This window comes from Xenopus tropicalis, chromosome 5 (genome assembly GCF_000004195.4).
Source record: "Xenopus tropicalis strain Nigerian chromosome 5, UCB_Xtro_10.0, whole genome shotgun sequence".
NCBI classification, from domain to species: Eukaryota; Metazoa; Chordata; class Amphibia; order Anura; family Pipidae; genus Xenopus; species Xenopus tropicalis.
The window spans coordinates 147,842,268-147,860,569 of NC_030681.2; the positions used below are offsets into that span (position 1 = coordinate 147,842,268).

Here is an 18,302-nt window from a genome sequence, read left to right on the forward strand (position 1 = left end):
TGATCACAGGTTTAAAAGCAAAGCTCCTCTTGGCTGCTAAAGGTTACTAGAACTACTACTAGAACCACCATAGCTAGAGTAAAATACAGTGGGATGTTTTTCAGCTGCAGGAACAGAGATAATAAGGTTAAGAAGTTTGAGGGAAAGTTGTGAGGAGAATCCAGGAGATAAATCTTTTCCAGGCTGCTGGGTGACATTGGAGTGGGGAGACAAAGAGAGCAAGGGATTTCAGATATTTTTGCAGGCTCAGAAGAGGGAATATTCTTTGTAATAAGTCCAAACATGCTCATGGTTGTATAGTTGCGTCCAGCACCATGGTGTCTGCCCTGTTTCTTCTGCTGAATGGTGTGTAAGTGCAAATATGGAAGCTGAGGAACCTTGGAGATCCCACCACCCTCAACTATAAGTTCATAGTCTGATTTATCTGAATTAAAAAGAAAGGTGATTTAGTAACCCATAGCAACCAATCAGCAGGGAGTATTTATTGATCACAGGTTTAAAAGCAAAGCTGTTGTTGGCTGCTAAAGGTTACTAGAACTACTACTAGAACCACCATCTCTAGAGTAAAATACAGTGGGAGGCTTTTCAGCAGCAGGAACAGAGAGAATAAGGTTAAGAAGTTTGAGGGAAAGTTGACTGTTTTTAGGAGAATCCAGGAGATAAACCAGTTCCAGGTTGCTGGGTGACATTGGAGTGGGGAGACAAAGAGAGCAATTGATTTCAGATATTTTTGCAGGCTCAGAAGAGGGAAAATTCTTTGTAATAAGGCCAATAATCAATAAATGTAGTGTGTAATAATTATTAGATATTTCCAATATTCCCAGCAGGCATATAGATTCTTTGTCCCTTCAGCTGTTGAATGACACAGTCCTAGACCATCATCTCCTTCCCACAGTTGGGCAATGTGCTTCAAGATGGCCTCTAGTGGTGCAGGCAGTGGTCGAGCCAACGTCAAGTGCCTTATCATAGGGACCTATTTATAATTTCTTTTTTATTAGCAGTAGCAATAATATAATAACTGTTTCTTCTTGTTAATCCTTGCATGCAATTATCATCCTGCATTAATATAGTTGTTAATGCACAGAACTGTGCTGAGCGCTAACACACCACTCCATGCAGGGCATGGTGTAAAGAACAAAAGAACAGGCCTCACCACTATATTATTTGGACTTTGTGCCTTGGCTTGACAGTACTGAATTCACAAGGGGTGGCTCCCTCCCCCTGGCGATCCCCTAAATTCCTTGTCATTCAGATGCACAATCTAGGGGGCACCAGTTCTAGGTGCAGAGAGCAGGAACCCCATGGGCTTAAGTACTGTTTAGATAAGCGCTAAGGAGGCTCTAGTGCTTGTATCTGGGGTCAGAGTAAACAACCCTTTTGAGTAATTTCATTAAAAATGCTCTTCTGACTGTCAGGAAAGTTTTAATAAATGTGGAAAATATCAAACTGCTGCCAATCATTATGGATTCTCCAGTTCCGGATCTGATGAATCTGCCATTAAGTTATGCATCTTTATATTTTCCTCATATATATATTAGTAGGAATGGTTCCTAAACTTTGAGACTAGCCACCCTGGGTTGGCCAGTTAGGGTGAGATTTGAGAATGACTATTTGATCTCCTAGATACACTTGAAGACCCAGCTTGAAGATCAGTCAGGTTGAGATATGTACTTACTGGTTGACCTACTGTAGATATTCTAATGGAACTATAGCTGACACATTGATGTTTTCCTATATCAGTAACCTTCTTATCAGCTAAGAGAAGACCTGACTGAGGTTGGACCTCCAAGGTCCAACTCCAAGGATCTCCAAGGATCTCCAAGGTCCAACTCCAAGAACCTCCAAGGTCCAACTCCAAGGATCTCCAAGGTCCAACTCCAAGAACCTCCAAGGTCCAACTCCAAGAACCTCCAATGTCCAACTGGAAGGAATAGTTCTACAAACACTGCATTGCATTATTATGACATAATAATGTGGACTCTTCGTGAAGAAATAGTGTAAAAAAAAAAACACATGAACTAATGACCAAAACCCCAAAGCAACAACAAATTATCTCCAGTAACTGTACATATATCTGTTTATAAAGAATGAACATTAAATCGATCAGATGAACAGTACAAGAAATGACTTATGGGAGGCTGTTAGAATGGAAAGTCGTGCCCTGTGATGTGGCTGCTTTAAACATATTTGTTTGGAATCTGTCCTCTTGTGACTCAGAAGACGAACACAATTAGAGAATAGGAAATCTTAGCTTTTTCATTGATTAAGAACATTCCCCTTATGGCTATGAACTTTTCAAATTTGTTTTTATTTTAATCTTGTTTTAAATGACTTACTAAGTGCCCCCCCCCCCTATACCTTTACTGGTCTCTTTTTTTTTCAACATTTGTTTCAGTTCTACTGCAGCTAAGTGCTCATCAGAGTCCTCACAATGAATACACTGTTTGAAATCTCTCAGAACTGAAGGTTCTTTGATCTGGTTTATAGAGAACGCGGGTGTTTCTCTGAGGCTTAATAGAGTAGTATGGATGCCCTACCGCTCTACAGAAGCATTAATCAGTTCTGCCATGCAGATTAGACATGTGCTGATAGTGGAGCTACAGAACAAAGCGAAGGTTCCCAAATGAAGTTGTTTATGGAGGGGAACGTACAGTAACTGCTTTGTGGGAACATTGATGGGGTTTCTTTGACTGCGTTACCATCAGCAGCAGTTGTGGAGATGTTAGTTGGGATCCATCAAAGATCTATTACCATTCGTAGTTGATTGAAAACTTTGTTCCCCAAAGTTCCCAAGCTTGACTACTGTAAAGGAAATCATTGGTTAGTCTAAAAGTGTCTCTGAAACTGAGATACAGGTATGGGATCCCTTATCCGGAAACCCGTTATCCAGAAAGCTCCGAATTACGGAAAGCCTGTCTCCCATAGACTCCAAGGTTGTTGTGCCGTCTTTTCTATTATCTTAATATTTTCTTATTATCTTCCTGCCATTTGGGGTATTACAGCATTATACAGCAGTTGCCCCTATTGGCACTACCTTAAGAAACTTGATTGGGCCCCGCTACCATGCTTATATCCCCATTAATCCCTACTGATTCAGATGCAACAGAAATTGCCAAGTAGATAGGTAATGTGCACCCAACTTGTTCAGTGGGCATATACACTTTGTAGCACTACTGTGGCACAGCTGGGCACCATCTTGGCTGTTGGGCAACTCCCCGCATCTTCCCACAAGTGGCTGCATCTTGGAAGGTTGGCTGTGTCTTCCTTTGTAGATCACATTTTTGTAAGGAGATGAAAGTGCAAAGTGATTCAGCACAGCAGGAACTAATAATGTAGAGTAAAACCTCATCCTTCTAAAACACATTTCTCATGTAGTATATATATATCCTTACTTTTGTTGTGACATTGACTAATAGTGGCTGCCTCTAATATCCTCATGCAGCAAGGTGCGGTGGAGTCCAGTCTTCCCAGACTACAGCTGTTATGACGATGTATGTTTCCTAACTGTCCAGGGGAATTGCTGACCCTTCTTAAACCCACACTGGACTTCTCTTTCCCACATTGGCCTTCTCTTTCCCACATTGGCCTTCTCTTTCCCACATTGGCCTTCTCTTTCCCACATTGGACTTCTTTTTCCCTCGCTGGACTTCTTTTTCTCACACTGGACTTCTCTTTCCCACACTGGACTTCTCTTTCCCACACTGGACTTCTCTTTCCCACACTGGACTTCTCTTTCCCACACTGGACTTCTCTTTCCCACACTGGACTTCTCTTTCCCACACTGGACTTCTCTTTCCCACACTGGACTTCTCTTTCCCACATTGGACTTCTCTTTCCCACATTGGAGTTCTTTTACTTTCAGATGTTCAAGACCCAACTAATTACCCTTGGCATGGCATGACTGGTTAATGTTCAAATGTTACTTATTGAACTTACACAAAAGGGGCAGGGGGTGCCTTACATATTGGCTAGAGCTATCAGTTCTGATTTTCATTTTTTTATAAGGATATAGATAATAATCTTGACTAAATATAATGTTATAAATCATTAAATGATACTTTATTTCCTGCCGGTTGGTTCCCAGCAATAACACCATAGCTGTCAACTAACACTCTGCAGTAAACAAAATATTTTGGAAAATGGAATGAGCCAGCAGATTCCAATTGGACAGAGATAAAATAGTTAAAAGTTCTTCATGTGGAGAAGCGCGTCAGAACTCAGGGCCTTCAGCAGATGAAAATTTGTCAGAAGATGTTAGTGAGTGAAAAAGTATTGTGGCTTTGTGTTCTATATCCAAATCAAACCCACAGAAGAAACATTGCTATATTCTTAATCAAAAAAATCAAGGGAGGCGGATGAGATGCAGGATGAATCCACCAGAAGAACTTTTCAGTTAGTGAGATTCCAAAGCTGCATCGCTCCCATGTTTATTCTCAAAACATCTAAAGCTTTTCAATGCCAAAAGCAAATGAAAGCCAATAATTGTAGAAAATGGACCTGAATGGTGGAAAACAGTGTTTTCTTTTTAATAGCTGAACAAAGAATTAGGCTAGAAAAGCTAGACCTTATGTTTGGAGCTTTGGTACCAGTCCAAGGCCACCACAGCTCTTTAGCTAAGATCGAGGCCTTTGAAGATGCCTCTGTAGCTCCCTATAGTAGCTCTGGGCTGCTGACAGTTACTTGAGTAACTTCTTATGGAGTGACTGGCAATGTACAATATATATTTATACAAAATAAAATGTAAGATACAAGGCTGTTTCTATGGTAGGTGTTGCCTTGCATTTTTACTAATGTTCTAATGATTTCCAATGACCCCTTAGGGATTCAATGACAGCCAAGAGCACACTGAGCACGTGCAGTGCCACTGACAAGATTAGAAGATCTAAGGGAGCTGAGCCAGTCCATGATCATTACTGTTAGTGTATTGCAGTTATAGCAGGGGCAGAAAATGGATTATATAGGAGGTAATTTGTGAAGGCAGGTGTGGGGCATTTTCTTTTTAGGGTTGACCTGTGGGCAATAACCAAGTTTTTAGACCAGGGTTTCAGAGGAGCTTCCAGTAGCTTCTTTTACCCACATTAGACTTCTCTTACCCACATTGGACTTCTCCTTCCCACATTGGACTTCTCTTTCCCACATTGGACTTCTCTTTCCCACATTGGACTTCTCTTTCCCACATTGAACTTCTCCTTCCCACATTGGACTTCTCCTTCCCACATTGGACTTCTCCTTCCCACATTGGACTTCTCCTTCCCACATTGGACTTCTCTTTCCCACATTGGACTTCTCTTTCCCACATTGGACTTCTCTTTCCCACATTGGACTTCTCTTTCCCACATTGGACTTCTCCTTCCCACATTGGACTTCTCTTACCCACATTGGACTTCTCCTTCCCACATTGGACTTCTCCTTCCCACATTGGACTTCTCCTTCCCACATTGGACTTCTCCTTCCCACATTGGACTTCTCTTACCCACGTTGGACTTCTCCTTCCCACATTGGACTTCTCCTTCCCACATTGGACTTCTCGTACCCACATTGGACTTCTCGTACCCACATTGGACTTCTCGTACCCACATTGGACTTCTCTTACCCACATTGGACTTCTCTTACCCACATTGGACTTCTCTTACCCACATTGGACTTCTCTTACCCACATTGGACTTCTCCTTCCCACATTGGACTTCTTCTTCCCATATTGGACTTCTCTTACCCACATTGGACTTCTCTTTCCCACATTGGACTTCTCTTTCCCACATTGGACTTCTCCTTCCCACATTGGACTTCTCTTACCCACATTGGACTTCTCCTTCCCACATTGGACTTCTCCTTCCCACATTGGACTTCTCCTTCCCACATTGGACTTCTCTTACCCACGTTGGACTTCTCCTTCCCACATTGGACTTCTCCTTCCCACATTGGACTTCTCGTACCCACATTGGACTTCTCGTACCCACATTGGACTTCTCGTACCCACATTGGACTTCTCTTACCCACATTGGACTTCTCTTACCCACATTGGACTTCTCTTACCCACATTGGACTTCTCTTACCCACATTGGACTTCTCTTACCCACATTGGACTTCTCCTTCCCACATTGGACTTCTTCTTCCCATATTGGACTTCTCTTACCCACATTGGACTTCTCCTTCCCACATTGGACTTCTCCTTCCCACATTGGACTTCTCTTACCCACATTGGACTTCTCTTACCCACATTGGACTTCTCTTACCCACATTGGACTTCTCCTTCCCACATTGGACTTCTCTTTCACACATTGGACTTCTCTTTCACACATTGGACTTCTCTTTCCCACATTGAACTTCTCTTTCACACATTGGACTTCTCCTTCCCACATTGGACTTCTCTTACCCACGTTGGACTTCTCCTTCCCACATTGGACTTCTCCTTCCCACATTGGACTTCTCGTACCCACATTGGACTTCTCGTACCCACATTGGACTTCTCTTACCCACATTGGACTTCTCTTACCCACATTGGACTTCTCTTACCCACATTGGACTTCTCTTACCCACATTGGACTTCTCCTTCCCACATTGGACTTCTCTTACCCACATTGGACTTCTCTTACCCACATTGGACTTCTCCTTCCCACATTGGACTTCTCTTACCCACATTGGACTTCTCTTACCCACATTGGACTTCTCCTTCCCACATTGGACTTCTCTTTCACACATTGGACTTCTCTTTCACACATTGGACTTCTCTTTCCCACATTGAACTTCTCTTTCCCACATTGGACTTCTCTTTCCCACATTGGACTTCTTTTTCCAACATTGGACTTCTCCTTCCCACATTGGACTTCTCTTTCCCACATTGGACATCTCGTTTGTATCTAAAGGGGGTAGGGAAGTGGGTGCCAGTTTGGGATAAGTCTGGAGTATAAGTCTGGAGTCTCCCTGCTTTTCTGCTTAATTCTCTTCTCGCTGCATTGTAACCAGTGGAGATTTTACTCTTTACTCTATTGATGGTGATTGACCTTTTTATTCGTCTTACCAGAAGATATTCAGAATCTCAGCAACGGAGTATGAAAGGAAGGAGCCCTATGATTACAAGAAACCACCAGTTTCTCTGAAAGTAGAAAAAGTACCTAAAAGTATCTTCAGTATGAAAGCAATGGAGTGAAAGCGTAAAAACATTTCATTGTGGTGCCCCTTCAAGCTATATTTACATTTCATTGTTTCTAGGGATTCACCAATAATCTCAAATAATTATTATTTTGATGTTCTCAAACTTCTAGTTAGGGTTTGGCAGTGGTTCTCTCCCATTGTTGTTCACATGATCGTCAGCCAGCTCTATAGCATAACGCAACCCTTGCTGGAGTCTAATTAACTGAAGATGTTAATTAAAGTACGGAATGAGATCAGTTATGCCTATTATAGTCTTATGTGTAAATAAAAGCAATTAAAATTGAATTGGGGAACTGCCATTACAATACAATTTAATAAATCATAACAGTAGCGAATGTTTATTCCTAAATATGTATCAGGGACAGCCACAGATCTTTGGCCGGCGGCTAGGAGCCGATGTGTTTGGTAACCCGGGGTACAAGATGAATTTTAGAAGCTCTAACACTGGGATCCCCAACTTTTTTTACTTGTGAGAAACATTCGAATGTAATAGGAGTTGGGGAGCAACACATGGAAAAGATACCTGGAGATGCCAAATAAGGGCTGTGAGTGGCTATTTGGTAGCCCCTGTGTGGACTTGTAGCCTATTGAAGGCTTTTGTAAGCTCTTTTGGGCAGGGCTCTCTGCACCTCTTGTATCGGTTATTGATTGCTTTATATGTTACTCTGTATGTCCAATGTATGAAACCCACTTATTGTACAGCGCTGCGGAATATGTTGGCGCTTTATAAATTGATCTTAATAATAATAATAATAATAATAAAGGCTCTGTTTGGCTTTACACTGGGTTTTATGCAACCAAAACTTGCCTCCAAGCCAAGTATTCAAAATATAAGCATCTGCTTTGAGGCCACTGGGAGCAACATCCGAGGGGTTGGGGAGCAGCATCCGAGGGGTTGGGGAGCAGCATCCGAGGGGTTGGGGAGCAGCATCCGAGGGGTTGGGGAGCAACATCCAAGGGGTTTGGGAGCAACATCCAGGGCGTTGGTAAGCAACATCCAAGGGATTGAGGAGCAACATCCAAGGGGTTGGTGAGTAACATCCGAGGGGTTGGGGAGCAACATCCAAGGGATTGGTAAGCAACATCCAAGGGATTGGTAAGCAACATCCAAGGGATTGGTAAGCAACATCCAAGGGATTGGGGAGCAACATCCAAGGGGTTGGTGAGTAACATCCGAGGGGTTGGGGAGCAACATCCAAGGGATTGGTAAGCAACATCCAAGGGATTGGGGAGCAACATCCAAGCGGTTTGGGAGCAACATCCAAGGGATTGGTAAGCAACATCCAAGGGATTGGTAAGCAACATCCAAGGGATTGGGGAGCAACATCCAAGTGGTTTGGGAGCAACATCCAGGGAGCTGGTGAGTAACATACAAGGGGTTGGTAAGCAACATCCAAGGGATTGGGGAGCAACATCCAAGTGGTTTGGGAGCAACATCCAGGGAGCTGGTGAGTAACATACAAGGGGTTGAGGAGCAACATCCAAAGGGTTGGTGAGCAACATCCAAGGGATTGGTAAGCAACATCCAAGGGATTGGGGAGCAACATCCAAGGGATTGGTTAGCAATATCCAAGGGATTGGGGAGCAACATCCAAGTGGTTTGGGAGCAACATCCAGGGAGCTGGTGAGTAAAATCCAAGGGGTTGGGTAGCAACATCCAAGGGATTGGGGAGCAACATCCGAGGGGTTGGTGAGCAACATCCAAGGGATTGGGGAGCAACATCCAAGGGGTTGGGGAGCAGTTTACAGGATGTTATGGCTGCAACTGTACTCTTCTAAGTTTTGTAGCTTTACCATGGGCACTTGAGTGTTGATGCTGAGTGCTATATAAATATCAATAGCTGTAAAGGCATCGCTTGCACATGTATCTGTTATACCTTTTCTACAATGGCCCTATGTATTATTACGGCACGTTGTGCCCAGCAGCCCCGCCCCATACAACTTCTGCCCGCCCAGCAGGCGTCCCAATGTGAGTGCTGACTCTGCAGATATCATATCAATGCATTTCTTTCAAACCAAAAAGGAACGTCTGTGCCTTGTACTTTATCTGTGGGGCCTGGAGATTTATATAAATACCCGGATAAGCTGCTGTTTACTCGGACTCCCCAGACACGTTTTGGAAATAATGTAGCAGTGCGAGTAGCTTGTTTGTGCAGAATACGAACGTGGCCTCCGGTTTGGAAGAGTAACAACGCATGATATACAAGAATTGGATTTTTCGGCCTTCTTTCCATCAGTGTCATGCTAGAAATCTAATTTTATTACCAAGGCAAACAACGACAGTGTACCAGTTTGTTGGGAAACCCAAATGTCCCAGCTTGATACATTTCTGACCCAAGCTTGGGGTTCCTGTCCTATAAACAATACACCATCCTGGGGAACTTTATTGCATAGTGCTCCATCGCCATGTTTTGTTTTTTTCACAGTATATTATATAAATGAGCCTCCCTGGTGGGGATCATTCACTGTATAATACTTATGGTACCTCTACTGGTCTGTACAGAGCTTTAACTGGGACAAAGCATGGACCAGGATACCAGGGACCCACCAAAAAACCTTATACCATGTGCCCACTCTCTAAACTATTTTTATTCCTTTCCTCACTAAACATCTTTATTCTCCTAGTCTCTTCTCTTTACATGCTATTATCTATTCTTCTAGCTATTTTTCCTATTGGTTCTGCCACAGAAATAGTAAATGACCATAGTATAGGCACAAAAAGGATAGATGAGAATGAAGGTCCACTGACTCCTAGGCCCACCGCAAGTTTTCCTGGTATCCTGGTGGGCCACTCTGATATCTAGAGATACCTTGGGATACCTAGATAGAAGACAAAACATTACAGGGCTACACTCTAGAACAGTGATCCCCAACCAGTGGCTCGGGGGCAACATGTTGCTCACCAACCCCTTGGATGTTGCTCCCAGTGGCCCCAAAGTAGGTGCCATTTTTACATTTCTGGCTTGGAGACAAGTTTTGGAAGCCCAGAGACACAGTTTTACCCCCAAGCAGAGCCTCCTGCAGTCCCCATGGGGCTACCCAATAGCCAATCACAGCCCTTATTTGGCATCCCCAAGGAACTTTTTTCATGCTTGTGTGGCTCCCCAACACTTTTACATCTGAGTTTGACTTAAAAGAAAAAAGGTTGGGGATCCCAAATTCTTGGTAAATTTTAGCGACACATCAGGGTGAGTTTTCCAAAGACTGTATATATAGATATGAGCGTTAAGGCCAACTACATACAAGCAAATACATTTCTGCACAACACAAAGTCTGCACTAAAATGGTACGGTCAAAAATTAGCAGAATAGGATTTTTGTAGACAGAAATGTGTGCAATAAAAAAGTCAAATAGGTACTTTTGGGGTAAGGATAGGGTGAACTATAGGGTTATTTGTAGGAGATTGTGGGGCAGTCTTTTGGCAGCAGGACTGGTTTACCCCCTTTCCTTGCACTTTAACTACTTAACTGTGTTATATTCAAGCTTTGATAGTAGCCTTCACGGTTATCTGTTGTTCCTGGAGTTTATCAGAAGGGAATTCTTTGAATTTGGAGAAGACATTTTGCTGTTTATTTCCTGCCATTGCACTGAGCCTCTCTGAACCCATCATGGCTGATAAAACAATAGCTTACGTTTGGGAATAATGTTACATACAATGTCAGTTAACATTGTGCCAGAATTCTGAACTTTTATAAATAGATATAAGTATTGGTGAATGTTACTAAAAGCATTTTGATGGGATACCCTGACCTTATGTCTCTCCCTTTTAGACTGTAAGCTCTTGTGAGCAGGACCCTCCCCCTGGTGTCTCCGATCCTCATCCAATGTAACCGCAAACCATTTTTGTGAATTGTTTATATGTACATGCTAACTGTTCTGTTTTTTGTACCCCTCTATTCTGTAAAGTGCTGTGTAAATCGATGGCGCTATATAAATAATAATAATAATAATACATATTTGTTTGAGGTTTATCTACTCTTTAAAATCTATAGAGATGGGGTAGAGATTAACTTGAATGCAGAAACAAAGCTCTAAAAATAAGCACTTTTAGTATTAATTCTATGGTACATTATAGGGCCATGCTGTCTAGGTTCTTGCCACTGTGGGAAAGTCACCTAAAAATGAATTGAGTGGTTTATTATGGGATAATCCAGAGAAGTGACAGAGTTAAATGCTCTTTTGGGGATCAGACAAAACCTTGTAGGTTCCCATTGAGCCTATCATATTGAGCCATTCCGGCACCAGAAGCAAAGATTCATTGGCTTTTCTGCTTGCCCATTTCCTAGTTACCTTCAGTCAGGTGATTACTTAAATGCCATGGATACAGGAGCAAAAGGTAGTGCAGGGCCCCCTCTTATTGCCCCCAACACCTATTATCCCTTAATCCTGCCCCTCTATTCAATCCTTATCCCTCCTCCTTTGCATGATGGAGTCAGACATGCCATATCTTCCATAACATTGCTACTAACCCAGTATTAGTTTCCCAGCTAAGTAGGCTCTTATCTAATTACCAGCAGATCTCTACACCCAAACATTTTGTGCCAGTTCACCTATGTTTCTGCACCATTATTGGCCTGTTCCTACCAACCCCCAGCAAAGAGATGCTATATTTCTAAATTCCATTTAGATTGCCTTCTAATTGTTTGGTTGTATTTCTCCCAAATGAACAGAGAGCCGAGAAACAAACCCGAGCAATGGACCCGGCGCAGTATGCAGAATTCTGTGAGAGCCGGCAGCTGAGCTTCTGTAAGTACAATATTTTGATTCGTTATGTCTCTTATAAGATTTATGGGGAAAGTCATAGCATTTGTTTAGTTGAGCTGCTCCTGGGGCTTCCCAGTTCCGACAACCCTCCTTCCTTACAGATATAAATGGGATTCTCCAATGAGACATGGTTCCCTCTAGTTTTTAGAAACACAGAAACCAAACACTAACCTCTCTCTTTGCCTTTATAACTCAACTTGGTTTGCTCCATGTCTACTGACCTGTGGCAACCAATCCTCAGGCAGTATGTGCCGGTCATTGGAGTAAAATAAAATGGGGTTGTTATTGGGACCTGTTACGACTTTGCACAGTAACATTGATGGAATTTCCATGACCTATTGCTATTGTAGCCTTTATTTCTGATTATTAGCATTGCAGTGTGTGAACCAATGGTTAAATGATTCCCTTTTCTCTGTAATAATAAAACAGTACCTGTACTTGATCCCAACTAAGATATAATTACCCCTTATTGGGGGCAGAACAGCCCTATTGGGTTTATTTAATGGTTAAATGATTCCCTTTTCTCTGTAATAATAAAACAGTACCTGTACTTGATCCCAACTAAGATATAATTACCCCTTATTGGGGGCAGAACAGCCCTATTGGGTTTATTTAATGGTTAAATGATTCCCTTTTCTCTGTAATAATAAAACAGTACCTGTACTTGATCCCAACTAAGATATAATTACCCCTTATTGGGGCAGAACAGCCCTATTGGGTTTATTTAATGGTTAAATGATTCCCTTTTCTCTGTAATAATAAAACAGTACCTGTACTTGATCCCAACTAAGATATAATTACCCCTTATTGGGGCAGAACAGCCCTATTGGGTTTATTTCATGGTTAAATGATTCCCTCTTTTTCTTAGTTAAGTGTGAGGACTTTGTTACAAAAAAGTGGGGGAATCATTTAACCATGAAATAAACCCAATAGGGCTGTTCTGCCCCAATAAGGGGTAATTATATCTTAGTTGGGATCAAGTACAGGCACTGTTTTATTATTACAGAGAAAAGGGAATCATTTAACCATTAAATAAACCCAATAGGGCTGTTCTGCCCCAATAAGGGGTAATTATATCTTAGTTGGGATCAAGTACAGGTACTGTTTTATTATTACAGAGAAAAGGGAATCATTTAACCATGAAATAAACCCAATAGGGCTGTTCTGCCCCCAATAAGGGGTAATTATATCTTAGTTGGGATCAAGTACAGGTACTGTTTTATTATTACAGAGAAAAGGGAATCATTTAAACATGAAATAAACCCAATAGGATAACGGGATCCCAAACTGTACAGACAATGGCTTCCATGGGCAAGGCAGAAGTTGCAAGCAACACCCCGCAACATGAATATAATTACACATATTCTTCATTATAGTTTTGCATTACTCCCTTCTAAAGAATAAATAGGAAGAGAGTTATTGGTGTTCCTTTTAAGTTCGCCCACTAAAGCTTCCCCCCCCCCAGTAGGGAGGCATGACTGATGGGAACCAACGGGGAAAATAACCCACACAGAAGTGCACAATATAATGGAAGTCACATGGCCCCTGACAGACACAATAGTGTCCTTAAGTGCCTGATAAGTACTATGCAAAGCCTTCATTTAGTTTCACTCATTATCTGCAGATTGCGAGAGACGGAGACTAATGTAAATAGCTCTTTATTTAAGTAAATGTCAGTGAAAACTAGCGAGGGAGGCAAAAAAAAAAACATGTTTTTGAAGCGTTTTGTTTCTAATTTTGGTTCAGCCTCCCCTCGCAGATAGAACTGAGCCGGACGCATCTGCAAAACATTAAGTGACTGGTACTTCAGATCACAGTCATTCCAGTAAATGAGAGGTTTGAGATAAAGCCATTTTTAAACCTAAAAATTATAATCAAGTCTGCAGAAAAATGTAAATAAAACGGCCGAAAAAAAGGCAACAATAATAAAATAAAATGTATAAAAGCAGAAAAAAAAAACCAGTTTGGGAACATACACAGTATCCACGGGGTCTCGTGGCTTCCTACGTCTCAATGGGGGGGCTCAGATAATCAGGAAATCACCCCCCTCCTGTCTCGATTTGAATTAAATGATTTTATAGAAATGTTTAAAACTCAATCTATTAAATTTTACTTTCAGAAATAATTATGTTTTGTGTTTTTACTTTCCACAGACGGTAAAATAAGACTTTTTGGTATAGTAACGGGGTTAAAAAAAAGACATTTATGAAGTTCTAACTGCTAGTTGATCCAGAGAAGGGTTAAATAATGTATTTTTGTTTATTATTTATATTATTATGTCTATTATTTGTATTTACACACACTCCTTCTATATAATGACATTTAGTCCTGTAGGGAAGACATAGTCGGGCACTTGATCTCCATGTATTGGGCAGAGTTATTGGGCACTCACCATCAATCATATCAGCCCATTCTGATTGGCTTCTGGTGTAGTTAAAGTGCAAAGATGGTCAAGTTTGAACTTGTCTACCAAAAGTAGGAGGAGTTGGCCTAGAGGCTACGACTTTGATGTGGGATATCATGCTAGAGATCCTGGTTTACTTCCCTGTGACAACTCCTCTGTCATGATTTATGGGGTACTTTTTATTTCTAAATGACACTGTTACACAGCAAATAATTCCCTCTGCCATTTAACATTTTATTCTTGAACCAACAAATGTATTTGTAGCTGTAATATTGGTGTGTAGGCGCCATCTCAGTGCATTGTGCCTGAGTCTGAGCTTTCAGCCAGCGCTACTCATTAGAACTGCTTTCAGCTAACCTATTGTTTCTCCTACTCCCATGTAACTGGAGGAGTCCCAAGCCGGACTTGGATTTCTTACTATTGAGTGCTATTCTGATACCTACTGGGAGCTGCTATCTTGCTCCCTTCCCATTGTTCTGCTGATCTGCTGCTGGGGGTGGGGATATCACTCCAACTTGCAGCGCAGCAGTAAAGTGTGCCTGAGTCTGAGCTTTCAGCCAGCGCTACACATTAGAACTGCTTTCAGCTAACCTATTGTTTCTCCTACTCCCATGTAACTGGAGGAGTCCCAAGCCGGACTTAGATTTCTTACTATTGAGTGCTATCCTGATACCTACTGGGAGCTGCTATCTTGCTCCCTTCCCATTGTTCTGCTGATTGGCTGCTGGGGGTGAGGGGGGGGGGGATATCACTCTGAAGTTTATCAGAGCACAGGCCACATACTGGGTGGAGCTCTGCTTGTTTGGAGACCCTGCTTAACCAATGCCTGTCCGGTGTGCACAATAACCAATGCCGATATGTTTTACAAAACCTTTATAACAAAATAACTGACCTGTTACTTATAATTAGAGGTTTAAACTCTATTCCGCGCCCCCAGCTTTCCTGCTGAAGTACTTAGCCGACTACAGGAGCAGCTGTCCATTCCAGCGCAGTGTCACTCATCTCAGATCTTTTGTTTGGCCTGTGGTTTTGCCGGTTTAATAGCCCAAGCGTTAAATGACCAAAGCTCAGCAGTGATGTTAACACCCAATTAAGAGAAATAGAGCAGTTCACACCTGTTTGTGGAGGCCGTAAATGATTTTTATATATTGATTTATGCCGCGGAGGCTACTGGCACCGCAGCCGAGCCTGGAAACTCCTTCCAATCCGAGACTCCCAACTCTGAACAGATACCAATGTTCTCCTGCTGCCGCGCTGGAATTTATTTTTAATTCTGAAGTATGTGTTTTCAGCTTTTAACCTATTGACATAACATTTATGAGATTGATACAGGTGCATAAAATATGTGCGGAAGAATGCAAGAAAACTCACTTTCCCCGGCTTCTAACGGCTCTCACGTGCCCGGCCGTATTGCTCCCCCGCCAGTCAGACGTATACACGAGAGGTTCTTTCTTATTTGAAGAGCTGTGTTGAAACAGCCTAAAGATTTGCTCAGTGGACCAATAAAACAACATTTTGAAATTGTTGAGAATTTATCCAACAGACTGTTGAGTTATAAGGAATGAAATAATACGGTATATAAAGCTCCCGCTGATGTTGGAGACTTTACCATTTAAAGTATCGGCCTTTTGCCCATGGTTCTTATGGCATTGCACAATGTTGTTTAGTGATTATTGGCTGGATGGGGGTTGCTGCTAGCAGAATTAGCCTAGTCAGCTGACCCATTGCACAACTAGTTCAGGTTGGAACATCGGGGGTAGTTGTAGGGAAGGGTAGAAAGGATATTGACTGACTCATTGCTATTAGACAGGCTCACTTTTGGGAGGGGGTCAAAGAAAAGGTACAAGTAAATTAGTTATGGGGGAACTAATTATAGATATTTTTAATTAGGGATGCACCAAACCCAGGTTTGGCCGAACCCCCAAATCCATGTTAAGGGATTCAGCCAAATACGGAACCGAATCCTTAATGTCAGAAGGGTTAAATGTTGCCGCACGTGAAACGCGTGGCAAAAAGTGTTAGACTTCCGTGTTTATGCAGCGACATTAGACCCTTCCAAACCCTAATTAAATAGGATTTGGATTCGGTTTGGCCAGGGCCGTGGATTCGGCTGAATCCGAACCCTGCTGAAAAAGGCCGAATACCGAACCGAATCCTGGATTTGGTGCATCCCTATTTTTTATACATATGGATAAATAAGCCTTTAGGTAAAATATAACAATTTCCCCACTCTGCCCTTTAGGTTACATAGTTACATAGGGTTGAAAAAAGACCATCAAGAGTCCATCAAGTTCAACCCTTCCAAGTAAACCCAGCACCCACACCCTATACTTACCAATCTATACACTCACATACATAAACTATATATACAAACACTAATACTAACTGTAGGTATTAGTGGAAACTGTAGATATTAAGTGAAATATAACAATTCCCCCACCCAGTCTTCCTTATTACCAGAGGGATTTGCCAATTTGGACTTAGACATAATCATAAAGACTATTTCCATTGTACCGATACCCATGCTGCCCTAGATAGGATGCAATATGGCAGGATGCATAGATATTATACAATATGGATAAGACCACCGGAGTACCTGTGCCCCATTCAAAAACATTACCGTAAAGCTTAGTATTGAGTGTCCCGATATTACATGAAAATAGAAAACTGTCACAGAGAAGCATCTGCGTGTTTATTACGTATAAAAGTAGGGATGGGGGCAACGAGAACTGCGCACAGAGCAAGTGGCAAAAAAAGCGGGAGCGGATTCAGTTCGGCCAGGAATGTGGACCAAATCTTGACCCAATCCCCAACTGGAATCCTGGATTTGCTGCACCCCTATATAAAGCCTAGAAAGTCATTTTAATGTATATACCACTTCTTAAACTACATTTCCATTACTGCATCGGTAACTTATTTGTCACCTGTCCAACTTTAATGTAATGGAGATGATTAGATCTTCGTAAATGCTTTAGTAAATGACCGTCTTATTTCTATTTGATCATCAGCCAAGAAGGCCTCTAAATTCCGGGACTGGCTGGATTGCAGCAGCATGGAGATCAAGCCGAACGCTGTAGCCATGGAGATCCTGGCCTACTTGGCATATGAATCTGTAGCCCAGGTAAGATGGAACAATTCCTTGTACTTAGCTTTCTTCCTCTGGAAAAACTCTTAATAAACATCTTCTGATTATTTTAGAGTGTGATAAAAAAAAATCTTTGAGGTTCCTTTAGTTGACCCTAGCAACTTGAATGGAATGACAGACTGGAAGAGGAATAGGAAATATAAGTTTCTTAACTTTCTTAACTTGTTAATAAGGTATTGCATTTCAAAAGTTTAATTTCCAGATGAGCTTCCCGTTTAGGACATTACTGGTACAAGTATTGGATCTGTTATCCAGAATACTCAGGACCTGGTGTTTTCCAGAAATGCGGTCTTCCTGTAATTTTGATCTCCATATCTTAAGTCTACTAAAAACACCAAACATTAAAAAACCACAATAGGATTGTTTTGCCCCCAATAAGGGGTAATTATATCTTAGTTGGGATCAAGTACAGGTACTGTTTTATTATTACAGAGAAAAGGGAATCATTTAACCATTAAATAAACCCAATAGGGCTGTTCTGCCCCCAATAAGGGGTAATTATATCTTAGTTGGGATCAAGTACAGGTACTGTTTTATTATTACAGAGAAAAGGGAATCATTTAACCATTAAATAAACCCAATAGGGCTGTTCTGCCCCCAATAAGGGGTAATTATATCTTAGTTGGGATCAAGTACAGGTACTGTTTTATTATTACAGAGAAAAGGGAATCATTTAACCATTAAATAAACCCAATAGGGCTGTTCTGCCCCCAATAAGGGGTAATTATATCTTAGTTGGGATCAAGTACAGGTACTGTTTTATTATTATAGAGAAAAGGGAATCATTTAACCATTAAATAAACCCAATAGGGCTGTTCTGCCCCAATAAGGGGTAAT

General features: G+C 41.7%; 1 protein-coding gene across 5 annotated transcripts in view; it reads left to right on the plus strand.

Annotated features, from left to right (window-relative positions):
- Positions 1–18,302, plus strand: part of supt3h (SPT3 homolog, SAGA and STAGA complex component) — a 321,572-nt gene that overhangs the window by 226,358 nt on the left and 76,912 nt on the right. For all 5 annotated transcript variants that reach the window (XM_012970256.3, XM_018093821.2, XM_012970255.3 and 2 more), the window contains 2 exon segments: positions 11,823–11,898; positions 17,329–17,441. In XM_012970256.3, the coding sequence (XP_012825710.1) occupies positions 11,823–11,898; positions 17,329–17,441 (189 nt within the window).